Source organism: Abrus precatorius, unplaced genomic scaffold, assembly GCF_003935025.1.
Source record: "Abrus precatorius isolate BTA unplaced genomic scaffold, Abrus_2018 Scaffold8, whole genome shotgun sequence".
Lineage (NCBI taxonomy): Eukaryota > Viridiplantae > Streptophyta > Magnoliopsida > Fabales > Fabaceae > Abrus > Abrus precatorius.
This window is the reverse complement of record NW_020874428.1, coordinates 25641067-25657155: the sequence shown is the minus strand read 5'-3', so window position 1 is coordinate 25657155 and position 16089 is coordinate 25641067. Positions and strand designations below refer to the sequence as shown.

The window sequence follows — 16089 nt, the reverse complement described above, 5'->3', positions numbered from 1 at the left end:
TTCTTAGCTCGGTGGATTGGTTTCTCAGTTTGCTCATTTAATAAAAAATGAAAGATTTAAAAACAGATTAAAAGAAAAAGAACCTTAATTTTATCATAAAACAACGAATTACATCAACCTTTGTCCCAACGAAGAATTTCTCTATAAATTGAACATCACTGATAAATGAAGGATTTGTTTTACCGTTATGACAAAGATTGACAGAGAGATTTTTCTTTTTCTTGTGTACTTTTTGTAAATGTGTATTGAAAATCATGCTAACTTCGTTTTGTGTTTATCAAATGGGGTGATCCAAGCAGGCCTTTAATAATTGAGTAGATTGAACTGCACACATATGTATACTAAGTTCATCACGTTTATATAGCTTTTATTAAACAATTGAAATTAATTTGCCTCATTCTTTTGCACACTTATACTAAATTAATTTTAAATTTTACAATACATTTCAAACACGAGAGCTGATGTTTCTAAAAAAAGTGCATGTGAAAATTTTCTTAATTAGTAATTTTAAAAGGACAGCATGTGGTAGAATAAGATTAGCTAGGGTAGCATTTTAGCCATATAAAAGAGAATGAGAACAAGTGAAGTGCAATATTTTGGCACAAGATGTTGATGGCAATTTTGGCAGGGCACAAAGGATCAAAAGTCTAAAAGGGGGTGTTGGGTGGTTGTGTGGATTTGATAACTCACAACGTAGTTAAGAAGGAATAAAATGATAACAGTTGTGCTCCACTATGAAATGAAAGGAAATAACACAATTATAAATTATGAGCAAGTGTCGCGTCTTATCTTGCAATGCATGCATGGGGTGTGAGCAATTTGACAACGATGTGATTGTGAAGTTTTTTCCACTTATTCTTGTGTTTCTCTCTTTCTTTTTTCTTGGTATCTTTTTGAGTTTGAAATGTGTCGTATGCATGTGGTGAACCTTGATTGATTACCAATGGCTCTAAGTAGGGAGAAAGAAATAAGCACATTGGCAGTCAAAGGCTATGATTTGTGATGTTGCCCCTATTGCATGCCACCCGTTTCGGACTTTAATCCTACACTTCCATATAAACTTTTAGCTTAATCATTCAAATTAACCAAGTGGAATGAATTCCCAACAAGTCTTTCTCTTTCCTGTAACTAGAAAAAGTTTAGGGTGGACAAAACTTTTATTTCCTTATCAAAGTTACAAGCTGAGCTACTTCCATTAATTAACCACCTTCACATATTCAAATTTACTGAACCAGTCCAAGGAATGAAAGAAGACAAAACGTACGACATGTTTTTTTTTCTTAAATAGTTTAACATACCAAAGTTTAAAATTATTTGATAACACCCTTGTGAATAACAAAAATTTTAATGAAAGACCATACCGTAGATGTTCTTAGCTAGATTAGGAAGGCTTTGAGTTAACAGGATTAAATTGTTAAAACAATTCTCTGTTTTACATTGTAAACAACAACAAATAATAAATCTTTTAATACTTTATTTGAAAGTTAAAATTTTGGAGAAGAAAGAAGGGAAAGAAAAAATTTATTTGATAATAACTTTTATTCAAGAATTCTTAAACGTGAAAAAAAAAATTATCAACCTTCCAAAATTTTTGTAAACTCGTGTTTTAAAATTTTTTGATTAACTCTTTTTTTTTCTCCCTTCCCTATCCTTCTTCTCTCATGCCCCTTGAATTCTTTCTCAAAGAAAGACTAAAAAAAATAGTATATATAAAAAAGTTACTTACTTTCATTGGTGAGGTCATTGGCATGATGATGCTACTTGGTTGAACAACATATTTAAAATTTTTGGAACATTTAAAAAATATATAACCAACATTTTGTTATCTCGCTGATGCAACATTTCCATGTTTCGATGTGAACAATTCAAGGGAGAGTAAATTATTTTTATTCCGAAATATAAAATGTAGAAAAACATGATTATTCATAAGTTACTGATACTCCATTACTGCTATTAGGACAATTCAGAGACAGAGCAATTTATGTTGTCTCAAAGCTATGGGAGCATCGATTGAAGAGCGGGGAGAGTGATAATGAAGATGGTGGCAAGTGGGTCCTCCAATAGCATTAGTGTCAGTGGAGCAAGTTATATGCACTATAAATGGAAGCTGCATTGTCAAGCAAAGCAAACCCCTTATGTATCCCCCACCCAACACCAAAATAAAAGATCAGCAACCATAGAAAAAGTGGCATCCAAACAAACATGTAAATCATACTCTTCTCTGTTCATTTTCATGCTTCTTCCTTCATTTTTCACCTACTACCACATTGTCCTTAACCTCCACTTCCATTTCCATAAAGCAAGTCACTTCATTGCACTCCAAGGTTCTCCCTGTCCCTCTCTCTCTCTCTCTCTCTCTCTCTCTCTCCATGCTTGTGAGTGAATTCATGGTTGATCTATGATAAATCTTCCTCTACAAGTTAGTCTAGTTAGTATACATAGACAACCAAATTATAGGTGAGGAAACTCTCTTCATGTGTTTTTTTAACTTGAATCCTTTAAATGCTTCCTCTCTTTTCAGCTTTGCACTGCTTTTCAGCTTGCTCTATAACCAAATTTTTTGTTTTGGTTTTTTTTATGCATCCAAAAGGGAGCACGATTTGATGAACCAAAGACCAAAATTCTGTTTTCCTTGTGTTTCAAAACAAAGTTTCAAGGCGTAACACGGGCTAGAATGGACTCATTCAATCAGAGTTGTCAGAGTACAAGCTTCAGGTACAATCCAAATTTGAACACAAGGACCCATGCAGATGATGAGGCTGAATTCTCAGGGATTCTTGATGTCTTTGTTCATCATGCTAGGAATATTCATAACATATGCATCTATGACAACCAAGATGTGTATGCCAAATTCTCTCTTACTTACAACCCAGATGAGACTCTCTCTACAAGCATCATCAATGGAGGTGGCAAAAACCCAACATTCAATGAAAACTTGAGGATGAAGATCACCCAAACAGATGCTGTTCTTAAATGTGAAATTTGGATGTTTAGTAGGGCAAGAATTCACATGGAAGACCAGCTTTTGGGCTTTGCTTTGGTCCCAATTTCACAAATTGTTGGCAAAGGAAAGATCACTGAAGATTACAGCCTTTCCTCCACTGATCTTTTCCATTCTCCTGCTGGAACTGTCCAATTAACACTGTCCTTAGACCAATCTTTGGCAATCAATTCTGAATCAGCAAAGAACTCATCTATATCATCAGAAGTTATTTTGCTTGATAGAAAAATCTCTGAAGTTATGTTGGACCCAGTTGAGTATTCTAGAATTGAATTTCCTGACATAAGTGTGGTGAAGGAGAACCAGCAAATGGTTTCTGAATACTTCAATTTGGCTTCTCATGGTACTGCTTCAAGGTCCAATATTGGGGGGCTATTACCATTTCTTCACCTTGGTGCATCTCCTCCTCAACTTGATGACTGTGAGATGACTGTTAGTTCACCAGATGAGAATCATGTTGAGTCCATTTCTCCCAATGAGAGCATTCAAAACTCTTGCTTCCTAGGCTCTACTATCACAACCTTGAGTGATGATAGAAACTCAGCAGATTCAGTTGAGAAAAAGAATCATTTGGGGGGTGACTCATCAAATTCTGTCACTGTTTCAATCACTGTTGAAGGTAGCCAAAACATTGGTGCCTGTCCAGATACACCAACATCCAAGAAAGAAGAAAGTGGAACTAAAGATGACAAAGAAGCAAAATTCTCAAGCAAGGAAAAGGAAAACAAAAATGATAGGAACATTGACACATCAACATTTGGTCAAGTTTTTTCGGCTCCATTAGGGAACATCAATCTTGAGGCTGAGCAATCTGCTATGCAAAAACAAATAGTGGACATGTACATGAGGAGCATGCAACAATTCACTGAGTCCTTGGCAAAAATGAAGCTCCCTATGGACCTTAACAAACCTGAAAAAGAAGATCATGGTGATGTGATTCAAAATCATGACAACAGCAAAATAGAAATTGATAAGAAGAAAAAGGATGGATCACGTGTGTTTTATGGTAGTAGGGCATTCTTCTGATCACCTCTTGATGCTGAAGATAGCAAGAAATGAGTTGATGAGAGTTTCATTAATATAACATTATCAGGTACCTCAATTTCTTCAGTGATTTTTATTACAGATTTTAGTTAATATTACTCCTGGTTTGTTTGACTTTGATGACAATAATCTTATATTTTAGATGTGCTTTTCTATGATGTTTTACTTAATGGCTGTGTAACAGGTTTTTTCTACAATATAACCATTCCAAAGTTTTTCGTCAATTTATTGTATCCATTATAATAACAAGTTATGTTTATGTGCTAAGAAAGAGGCAACTCTTATTGTAAACTATCAAAGCTGTTTTTGTGCACTTTAATTAAATTGCAAGAAAGCAGTGTTATGCTGCAGAGAACTTGAGAGTTTAAACTAGATTCATCTCTCTACTTCAATGTGATAACATATTTTCCTCTGAAAAATAAAAGGTGTCATGTCATTATCAAAGGCTTAGAAATCTTTACCGAATTTTGTTGATTACATTGTAATTCTGGTGGATGGTGGGGCAGATTCACCAATTTTGTCAACAAAATATATGGAGGGCATCAAGAAAATACAGAAATAAATGCACTTAATCAGGGGAGACAAGAAAATCTAATTATGAGTAATCCAAAATCCATGCCCATGTTGGTCTCGTTAGAGAATTGCTTATTGCAAAATCCATCACAATGGTCTATATAACTACATATAAATTTAAGTGAAAAATAATTAGTGAGATTTAGGTAAGTAACCATAATCAAACCTAGTCACATCATCAATCATACATAATTTGTTTTTTAGCTAGAATAATTGTTCATTATTTGTGTTGAGATAATGGTTAGTAGTGTTAACTAAGGAAGAAATATTATATTCGTGTGTGCTAAGGACAGAAAAGGACACACCCCAATTTTGTTAGAACAAGCAAACAAAACCAATGGCCTTGAAACTGGCCCATACGAAATTGTTAATGTTGACTATGAATTCTTTGCTTTAATTTTACATTTTGTCCTCTTAATTAGGACCATTTTCACAGAGGTTTGCTTTGCAATATAGTAAACCTTTTATAACTATCAAGTGAAGGAAAAATATGTCTGGTTTCTGACAAGTGATGGACAGTGCTGAACCAACCATTTGCTAGAATAAGAACATTTTGTTCAGTTTCATTATTTAAATATCGAATAATTAATATTATATATTGATCTTTATTTTTTTATTAATTTTTACACATCTCGAAAATATTTTCAAAATTAAAAGAAAAAATAAATATTGTCTTCCTTTCACACTACCCGTTAACACAATAGCTTCAAGTTAAGAAAAATTTACAGAAAGTAAAATCATTACTTTATATAAATAACAGTGAGTTTTTTGTAGTTATTTTTTTGGACAAAATTAAAATTTAGTTCATTAAATATTTTTGGTGTTATTTTTAATTAAAATCACATTTTCATCTCTAAAATTAATATCAACTTTTATTTCATCAATTATTAAAATAAAATTCTAACTTTGGTCAATTAAATAAAAAATAACGTGAGAGAGCAAGGGTTGGGGTCTGGGAATGTGATACCTGTTTTTAATTTATTTTAGTATTTTAAATTTAGGATTAGTTGAGTGCGTGTAGAAAACCCAATATCAGATTTTTTTAATCTTTTAATTTAGTTTTAGTTATATTTATTTTAAGTTTAATTGAAACTCTTAAAATTTTAAATAATTTTATACCTTTTAATTATTTCAAATTATTTTTTTAAAATTTAATTTATTTGAACTTTTTAATTTATTATTAAATATTTATAGGAAATCTGAAAATATATTTGTGAAAATTATTGGAATTTTTTATATTAATATGTTTTCCTGAAAAAATATATGTGAAAATATTTAGCAAAACTATCGTATAAAACATCAAAACTTTTCCTGCAAATTTTTACCTATAAGAAAATTCAAAGTTTCGTACAACTTGTTTTTCAAATTTAATTTTAATATAGTTACTATTAATTAATTATAAAACATGATAAATATAAATTTTAAATTAACTATTATATGAGTTAATAAATTTTCAATTATGTGATTAGATTAATATATTTTAATCAATATTTGTAGACATGAGAATGTCACAGTTAAAAAATTTTAAAAAGATTCTGAAAAAAATAATTACATGTAAAAGTTTAAATATATTATGATAGATTGAATGCAGGCAACCCAACATTTAAGGTAGATAGATTACGATATCATATTCGAAACTTAGGCATAAGTTTATTCAAGTCTTATAAAAAGTATTCAAACCCTATTCATAATTAATATATGGTATGTAAAATTTGTAAGACTATACATTTATTTATGACCCAACATTCAATTTAAATAAGTTTTAATACTATAGTGGAAAACTAGGTTTTAATTCACTTCAAAATGTATCCTTATAAAAAAAAAGTTTATTCAAATTTTATAAAAAAGGATTTTAATTCTCTTTTTAATCAACGTGAGATATTATTACTAATAATATAATTATTAAAAATTGAAATTTTATTTAATCTAATTTTAAATCATTTTTAATATTTTCATTTTATTAATATTTTCATTTTATTGTTACCTTATATTTAAATGCTTTTCCATTTTATGAACGGAACAAAATAAGTAAGAAATAATTATAGGGAGGAGGAAACGGATGAAAACGTTCCTTTTCATCTTATTTGGAAGATAACGAGAGAGCAACATAAAAATTTATTATCTTTGTTTAGAGGTTTAATTAATAAAAAAAAATAGACAAAATTACTTTGAATTCTATTATAATTTTAATAGGAAACTCTTAACTTTATTCATTTAAACCTTCCCACGTTGCTATACTATGTTTTTCAAATATTTTAATCATCAAATTAGTATATAAAAAATAGTCATAAAACTCACTTTTACTATCAAATTGCTTAATTAGGTAATGGGTCTTTGATTGATCAGGTTGTTCAAAATGGCATACGCTAAAGTTGAATAGATATAAATCGGTACTAAGTCAATAATATGCAAAATTCATTAACAAAGTATGATGTGACTAAATAATTTGTACTATTTTTAGCATTTTTTATATATATAAAAAATATATTATTAGAGAGAATTCAAGAAAAACTCAAAAATTATATAAAAAAAAATCAATACTTATATAGAAAAATAAAAAGACAAAAACACACTTATATTAAATTAAAGCGGATGTAATTTTGTATGTTCAAATATCTAAACCCTAACAAAATAGTTTTTCCTAGTAGAATCTAAATTTTTTTTTTTTTTTATCTAAAATATTATTAAAAAATATTATTCTATTTCTATGTAATCACAAAGAGTACATTGTACTTATCTAAATAATTAATAAACATATTCATTCTCTTTTACTATAATCAATATCAATCTAAGTAAGCAAGTGAGTCGATAAATATTAAGATAAAATTATCAAAAATTCAAGTTAACGCATAGTAAAATATTAATTTTAAAATAAAATTGAGCACTATTTTTAGTATTATGTTTATTACAAACTAAAAACACACAATTTAGCTAGTAACTTATTAGTTGCACCAGTGACTCGCCCAAGATAATAATCTTAATTACTATACATTAATGGTAAAAAATTTTAATTTGTGTTTTCTAAATTATCTGAGAAAAGGCGTAATGTAAATTAATCTAAAAGTACTTTTAATTATAACTTAGCAAAAATAAATAAAGATCATCAAATTAAAATCTTTACAGCAATGTGTTTAAGAATAAAAACTAACCTAAAAAAGAAGAAAACGGTTTTAGTATATAAGAGAAAAAAAAAGTAAGAATATATTTATTATATATAACTGACTTTTAAATTAAAAATAAATAAGACTTATTTTCTCCTTTTACACCTCTCATTGCTTTAGAAGAGTCAAATTTTATCTTAAGGATTGCATTTTAGAATTTTAAAAAATAATAATTGTTTATATTATTCTTTATAAGAAATCGTATACAGATGAAAAAAAAAAACATTAACGATTATATTATATTTGTTGATATAATGTTTATCTACTAAAAATAATTAATTAATATAGATAGTGTATTTATACTTAACTGTATAATGTGACGTTGGTATATCTGTATATTTAAACAAGTCAAGTCAATTTTTATTTTATTTTATTTTATTTTGTTAGCTTATTTTACGTATTTTATTAAGTAATTTGTACTATCACCTCAATCTTTACTCAGTTTAACACTTACGCATTACGCCAAAAATGATATAAGAGAGCGATTCCGTTTTAAACTAGAGAGCGTTTAAAACTACTCTAAAATCTCGTGCTATCCAATATATTATATTTAGGAGAACGGTTAAATAATCGTTCTCAAATGTTAAGATTAAAGAGCAGTTCTGCGTGGAACCGCTCTTCAAAATATGAATTTAAACCGCGAATCTGAAATTTGAAATTTATTTATTTTTGAATTTTCTGTAGCAAACTAAAATTAATTTATTGTTACGTTTAAATTTTAATTTACAAGTCTGACAATCAAAATTTCTTCATTTTTATCACAAATCAGAATTGAATCTTGAGTTCATACGCTATGTTAATCAAACAGCCATATCTGCACGAATCAAACAGTAAACAGAGAAAAAGAGAACAAATTAATAAGATAATTCACCGTTAATAAAGAGAAAATGAAAGAAAGAAAGAATGAATGATTTACCGTTAATAAAGAGAAAAAAGAAATAAAGAAAGAATGGGAAGAACTGTGCAAAAAGTACCTACAAATGTGAACGAATAACTGTGAAAACATAGAAGATGAAGAGAATCTACAAACGTGAAAGAGAACAAATATACCAATTTTGTTAATGCATAAAAGATGAAAAGAATTTACAGAGATAAAAGAGACCAACTTTGTTAAAAAGACAAAGAGATTCATGAGTTGATCGTGTTTCATTTATAAAAGTTAAAGACTTCATTAAACGCTCTCCAAGAACGATTTTAGAGAGCGATTCTTTATTAATCGCTCTTTAATATATGACTTTAGACAGCAGTTAATAGAGAACCGCTCTCAGAAATATAGATCTGAGAGCAATTTAACGTTAATCGTTTTCTAAATGTATTGTTACAAAACAATTTTTACTAATCGCTATCTAAGTTAGCGCTTCAAAAGCTTATTTCTGGTGTAGTGACGTTCTTGAAATAGTAAGTAAAATATTAATTTTAAGATAAAATTAAGCATTTTTTTTAGTATTATGTTTATTACAAACTAAAAACACATTCAATTTAGCTAGTAACTTGTTAGTTGGACCAGTGACTCATCCAAAATAATAATCTTAATTAGTATACATTAATGGAAAAACTTTTAAATTTTTTTTTTTAAATTATCTGAGGAACAGCGTAATATAAATTAATCTAAAATTACTTTTAATTATAACTTAGCAAAAATAAATAAAGATCATCAAATTAAAATCTTTACATCAATGTGTTTAAGAATAAAAACTAACCTAAAAAAGAAGAAAACGGTTTTAGTTAAGAGGAAAAAAAAAGTAAGCATATATTTATTATATATAACTGACTTTTAAATTAAAGATAAATAAGACTTATTTTTTCATTTTACACCTCTCACCTCTTTAAAAGAGTGAAATTTTATCTTAAGGATTGCATTTTAGAATTTTTAAAAAAAAATAATTTTTTATATTATTCTTTATAAGAAATCATATACAAATGGAAAAAAAAAACATTAACAATTATAATTATATTTGTTGATATAATGTTTATCTAATAAAATTAATTAATTAATATAAATAGTGTATTTATACTAACTGTATAATGTGACGTGACGGTGGTATATCTCTACATTTAAATAGGTCAAGTCAATTTTTAATTTTATTTTATTTTGTTAGCTTATGTTACACATTTTATTAAGTAATTTGTACTATCACTTCCATCTTTATTCAGTTTAACACTTACGTTCTTGAAATAGTAAGTAATGCAAGATAAAGGAACATGTTTTTTATTAATTTTTATTTATTTATTTTTATCTTTTTTATCACAATATTTATTATTTTTGCTGATTTCCTTTTTTTAATGTATCTATTTGACACCTCAAAACGGAACATTAAAGAATAATTTATAAATTTAAATTGGAATGCGTTACTTTTAACAGTTTTGTTATCTTCAACATTAAGAGATAAGCTCAAGTATTTAAAAATAATGTTTTTTTTATTAGAAAAGTATTTATTATATTAAAAATATAAAAATGTTACATTACTTTAAATAAAAAAGTATTATCTTTTATATTTAAACTTAACTTTAAAATATAAAATTAACAAAATCGTAATTTTAAATGCTATCACATCTTATGGTTGACCTCCTCTATCCTCTTAGCTGTTTCAAGTCTCCTTAATCCGTTGCTAATAATCTCGACTCTGAAGATCACTGCCAAACAGTCCCTTGTTTAAATTGAGTGGGGCATGCATGAAACCCCACTGTTTATACTACCATTGATGAATGATTAGAGTTAATGAGGATAATTAAGGATTATGTATTAAACCGTTCCTAATATCAATTCTGTAACGGGTTTGTCATTCAACCTAAGTGGGGTGGCCTATGCATGTATGCATTTAAAAGTAAAATATTATTAGGAAATGCATGAAAGACAAATTCTTCTAACAACCCCTTTCTTCTTAATCATAGCATTTCATATCTCTAGATTTGAATTTTAGCCTTATATATCATCGTCCATTGGATCACACCTAAGCCATTTTTGTAACGTTGGGAACTTAAAACAGTCAACAAAAGCATCAAATTTTTTTATTTTTTATTTTTAAATACATAACGTAGAATCAGTGTTTTCTCACTGTGATCTTGTTGACCATGTTGAAAAAATTAAGTAGTGGTTAGCTTTTATTTAATTTAATCTTTATTCATTTTCAACTTAATTGTTTTTAGATAAAGTGTAATTTATCCTCTTATAATTTTATGTTTTTTCATGTTATCTCTCGTACTTTCTTTTTTTTTGTATAACTAAACCTCTTATACAAGCATTTTTCCTTACTTTCAATTTGCTTTGATTTAGCTACAATTTTAGGCATATAAACCATGGTTTTAACTGTGATTATAACATCTTTTAATTTGATCCAAATTGTAAGAGGTTTGCTAATTAAAAAATATATATAATTTGAATTAAGAAAATGTAAAATTATGAGAGTAAACCGTAATTTTGCCTCTTCTTTATTATTACCTTATATATAAATATTTTTAATCAATTAAATATAACTGAACAAGAAAGAAATAATTAAAAATTGTAAAGAAAATGAATGAAATAAATGTTGTCAGTGCATTGTTTGAAGAGTTTAAATTTAGTGTATCCTTTTGTAAACAAATTTATAATATTAATCAATTAAAATATTGGGAACACATATTACAAACCCAAAAATGTTTAGCAGTGCATTTTTTTTTAAAAAAAATCTAAAAATGTTTTAATAACACATATTAGAAAAGAAAAAACCTTAATTAAAACTAAAGATTAATTGGAAGAAAAATATTTGTCATATTTTCAATTACCATAAGTTTTATTTTTTTTTACTTAAGCGGTGAAATATATTTTTATATTAATTCATATAATTATGATATAAACATAAAAAAAAAAATCACAATTTATTACAAGAGAGAAGAAAAAATAGAAATGCCTTAACTCATATTCAATAGAACACAAAGCCGTGAAACATTAACCCATTAAAAAAAAAGGAAGAGAATTGCACATCTAACTTGAATCTTCAGCTGATAGACCCCACTCATCCATCTTTGAAACTTTTCTATAAATTGGCCCTCAATCTAAACAAAGTTCTCACACACTACTTAGTGTTATTCCATAACTCACTCTCATATCCCTTCCAACAATGGCTGACAATGCTCCTCCACCATCTCTTTCCCCATCATCTGAGAAAGGATCCTCAAGCCAAAGCCCAAGGAGCTTTGCCACCCTTTCTAGTGGCTCCCCTATCATTGTCGGTGCTAATAGAAGTTACATGCCTATCACTCTTAACAACAACAAACCATTATCATTGTTATCACCATCACCACTATCACCCTCACCTGCACCTGGTGTATTTGGTGTCCTACCTCGTGAACCTGTCCAACAAGTGCAACCACAAGCCATGGTTGCACCTGTCAAAAGACGAAGAGGGAGGCCACCTGGCTCCAAAAATAAGTCTAAGGTGCCGATGATTATTTTCAAGGACACCGACCACCTTCTTAAACCAACTGTCATTGAAGTTCCAGATGGTACCGACGTGATAGATGCCATCATCAACTTTGCTCACAGCCACCATTTTAGTGTCTCAGTGCTTAGTGTTTCGGGTTCAATCTCCGAAGCCACCCTTCGTTACCCTTTCTCTCATGCCCCCACCATATCCGTTCGTGGAAAATCACCCATAGTGTCTCTCTCTGGCACTTACATAAACACCCTTTTACCTTCACAAGCCCCCATATTTACTCATTCCTCCTTCGCAATCCAAATAGCGGATAGCAACACCAACAAAATCTATGGTGGCCTTGTTGGAGGGAGGGTTATTGCTGCAGGTCCTGTTGTGGTCTTGCTTTCCAAGTTCAAGAAGCATGAGTATCATAGGTTGAACTCTAGTGCAAATGTTCATCTTTCAGCTCCTAAGAATGGTGATTTCATCACTAACAACAACGCTAACGCTAATGTGTCTACCTTTAGTGTTGCTACTCCTGTTGTTCCTGATTCCAAATTCATGCAGTGGAAAAAACATGATAGTAATTACTAAGAAAGGATCACAAAGATTCATATTAGTGACTTTCAGTGTATTGAATAATAATGATATAATGGCTTTTCATGCTTTCATTTATAATTTTTACCATCTCTTTTAATTTATTTTCCCTGTATCCATGTGCCTTTTCAGACAAAGAGTAATCAAACAAGATATTTTCAATTTGATTCAAGAGAAGTGTTAAGAATAAATTTTTCTTTAACACACAGTGTTATTGAAATGAATTGAAAGTTATGAAATTATGATTGGAGTTGATTAAAATAACAATAAAATTCACATAATTTTATATGATTTTTAATAAATTTTAAATAATAATAAAAAATGTATCATTTCTTGTAGATGTTCTTATTTGCATGAAGCTTTTAGAGTTGATAGAAAAGGGACCTTAGGTGCTGCTGGTGGGCCTGTGGAGTTTATTGTTAAATTTATAATATAAGTCATTATTTAAAAATAGTTTATTGAATAAGCGTTTAAATTTATGGTATAATTTTAAACTTCCTATTTTTTATATTTATAAATTCTCTTAATTACTAAATAAAGAATGTATTAAATATTTTTTATATAAATATTTACTCAAGGTTCTTTAACAAATCATTACAATCTTGTGGTAAAGTTAAAAATGTTTTAAATTAAAACTTCAATTATGAGTATCAGTTAATTTAATTTTTAAAATTATAAAAATAATTTTTGTGTGTTTAAAATTATTAAATCTTTATTTTACTGTGTAATGTTACAAAACAATTAACCAAACGATATTTTAAACGGAAAATTAACAGTTAAAATAAACACTCACAAATTGTAAAGCACATTATACGATTATATATATATATATATATATATATATATATATGAAACTGATTATCACAAGTTTCTAAGTACCTTTTTCTAAAATTTTGGTGAAGTTTTACCATGATAACAAAGTTCTTATTGGTTGAAAAATTGTATTAAAATTTATGAAGAGAGATGTATTATTATATTTTATAACAAAAAAAAAACATATTTTAAACTTTTTAACTAATATTTTTAAAATACTGATTAGCATTTGCCATTGAAAAAAACTTCCTTCTTAAAAACCTTAGTGAATGTGTATAAAAATGTGTGCCAACGAAGCTTATAACAGGAAACAATTATAAGCCTTCATTTGAGGTTGAAAGTCAACGTCGAGGATTTTTGGTTTGTAAAACTACATTGTGATTGCATCAGGCACACTTGTTTATAATGGCAAGATTTTCAGGGAATCCCAACCAAAATTAAAAATCTTGGTGCCTTCAAATTATAAAATATGGTTTTCTTGTCAATCACCCTTATGGTAATGGTTAAAAATTAATAAATGATTTGCATTAAAAATTAGGATAAAAATGTACTTCTTTTATGCTTTTAGCATTATAATAATTTTATCTTATTCATTTTTTATTTTCATTATGTAAAATTAATAAAAAGTAATAATATTTTTAATTATTTTATCTTTAATAATTAATATTTGTTATAGATAAAATATATATTATTAAAAAGAATTCAACGAGAACTCAAAACCTATATATATAAAGAAAAAAATTAATACTTACTTAGAAAAATAAAAAATAGAAATATACTTATGCAAATGAGTTCAGATACTAATTAACTAACAAAATAATTTCTTTCTTAATAATTAATACTTGTTTAGTAGAAGATGTAATAAATAAGTTAGAAATTAATGAATATAAATGAGGTGTATAATAAATGTTAGTTAATTTTGTTTATAAAATTTAAACTGCTAATTATTTAATTCTTATACAAAACTTTAACATAAAAAAATTAAAATAATTTTAATAACATCAAATATTGTATATATATATATATTTATTTATTTTTCATCTAATCATTATAAATATAATAACTAAAATTATTGACATTTAATAATTTATGAAACTAAGTGATATTTTTATAATTTTTTAAACTAAATTGATTTATATTCTAACAACTTAAGCATGCACTGCATTTTTTTTTTAAAATTCTACAAGCAAGGATATTCGGGTTGCAACAATGAAAACTAAATTCTTTCTTTGAAATTAAAAGGATGCATCCTATATGGAGACTATGCATTTAGGGAAATTATATATTTTAAAAAAATTGGTCAATATTTATCGATCATAACAATTCTTAGACTATGTTTGAATTAATAATAGTATAAAATAGAGCAGAATAAATTATATTAAATATATTATTTAAATTATTTTAAGATATGATAAATAAATCAGAATTGGGTAAAATGCATTCCATTTCATTGATATTCCTTTTTCTTCTTGCAATTTGAGAGTATGGGATGAATTCTTTTTCTTGGTTCCATCATAATTATCCCAATAAATAGAATGATATAATTTAACTTTTTTCAACTCCACTTTAGTTATTTCTATTCTAATCTCTTTCATTTCATTATAATCATATGAGCTATACAAAATATTGGTATGTTTTACCCATAATATAGATGTTTAAATCTTTCAGTCATCAATCTGAAGAAAAGCAAGTTTACTTGGCCATCACTCCTTATATTGAGACTAGTTTATAGAGATACTAGTCAAAAACTAAAAGATAACACACCTTAATCACAATGAGGCTGTCATTAGATGAATATAGATTACACCAATAGTTGAAATTGATATTTTTTTATCAGTGACCAGAATAAATATGAATATTTTTATCCATCACATATGAAACGGGCACAAATAATTTAATCTATAAAACAAAAAATAATAATTTCATGTTAATTTTAATTTTATTTATAAAAAACAACTATTAATTGCTGAATTTTTTATTTTACAAAATACTCATATTTTACTCATACAATAGTAGACCCATCTTTTCATTTAATAGGTAAGACATTAATTAATATTATGAATATATTTATGATACTGAATATTTCTTTTATAAATATGATTAAAAATTATTTAAAGACTCAATTGAATTATTTAAGTCAACTTTCCAACTATCTAACCTAGCTCATAAAATATAGAGTAATGTTGTAAGTTTGATTAAGGATGATTCGGTTAATTAACTGTTATATTATTTATAATAAATTATTATTAAAAATTTAAATAAATATTAAAGAATTAAATATTTTGTATAAACTTTATATAATAAATATTTTTATTTTAAATCAAAATTTATTTTTAACTTCTTAACGTATGTTATTAGATATGTATTAAAAAAATCATATTTTTATACTTTTATATATTATGAAATTTATATTAATGAGTTACTCATTTATTATTTATATAATACATAAATTCATACGCACATAGATTTAAATATTTAATATAAAAATAATAATTTAATAAATTAA

At 27.1% G+C, this 16089-nt stretch overlaps 2 protein-coding genes across 2 annotated transcripts; both read left to right on the top strand.

Annotated features, from left to right (window-relative positions):
* Positions 1-2136: 2136 nt before the first annotated feature.
* Positions 2137-4131, top strand: LOC113847325. The gene is made up of 2 exons (XM_027476343.1): positions 2137-2457; positions 2591-4131. Exon 2 carries the CDS (start codon positions 2675-2677, stop codon positions 4025-4027), a length of 1353 nt encoding a protein of 450 aa, XP_027332144.1. The 5' UTR covers positions 2137-2457; positions 2591-2674; the 3' UTR covers positions 4028-4131.
* Positions 4132-11876: 7745 nt separating this feature from the next.
* On the top strand, positions 11877-12767 carry LOC113874542 (AT-hook motif nuclear-localized protein 28-like). Its single transcript, XM_027512763.1, has one exon. The coding sequence runs from the start codon at positions 11877-11879 to the stop codon at positions 12765-12767; it is 891 nt and encodes a 296-aa protein (XP_027368564.1).
* The last annotated feature ends 3322 nt before the right edge of the window (positions 12768-16089 follow it).

Bases quoted from the DNA above. Each gene is read 5' to 3' on its own strand.
- LOC113847325 (XM_027476343.1), top strand. From the start codon at position 2,675: ATGGACTCATTCAATCAGAGTTGTCAGAGTACAAGCTTCAGGTACAAT.
- LOC113874542 (XM_027512763.1), top strand. From the start codon at position 11,877: ATGGCTGACAATGCTCCTCCACCATCTCTTTCCCCATCATCTGAGAAA.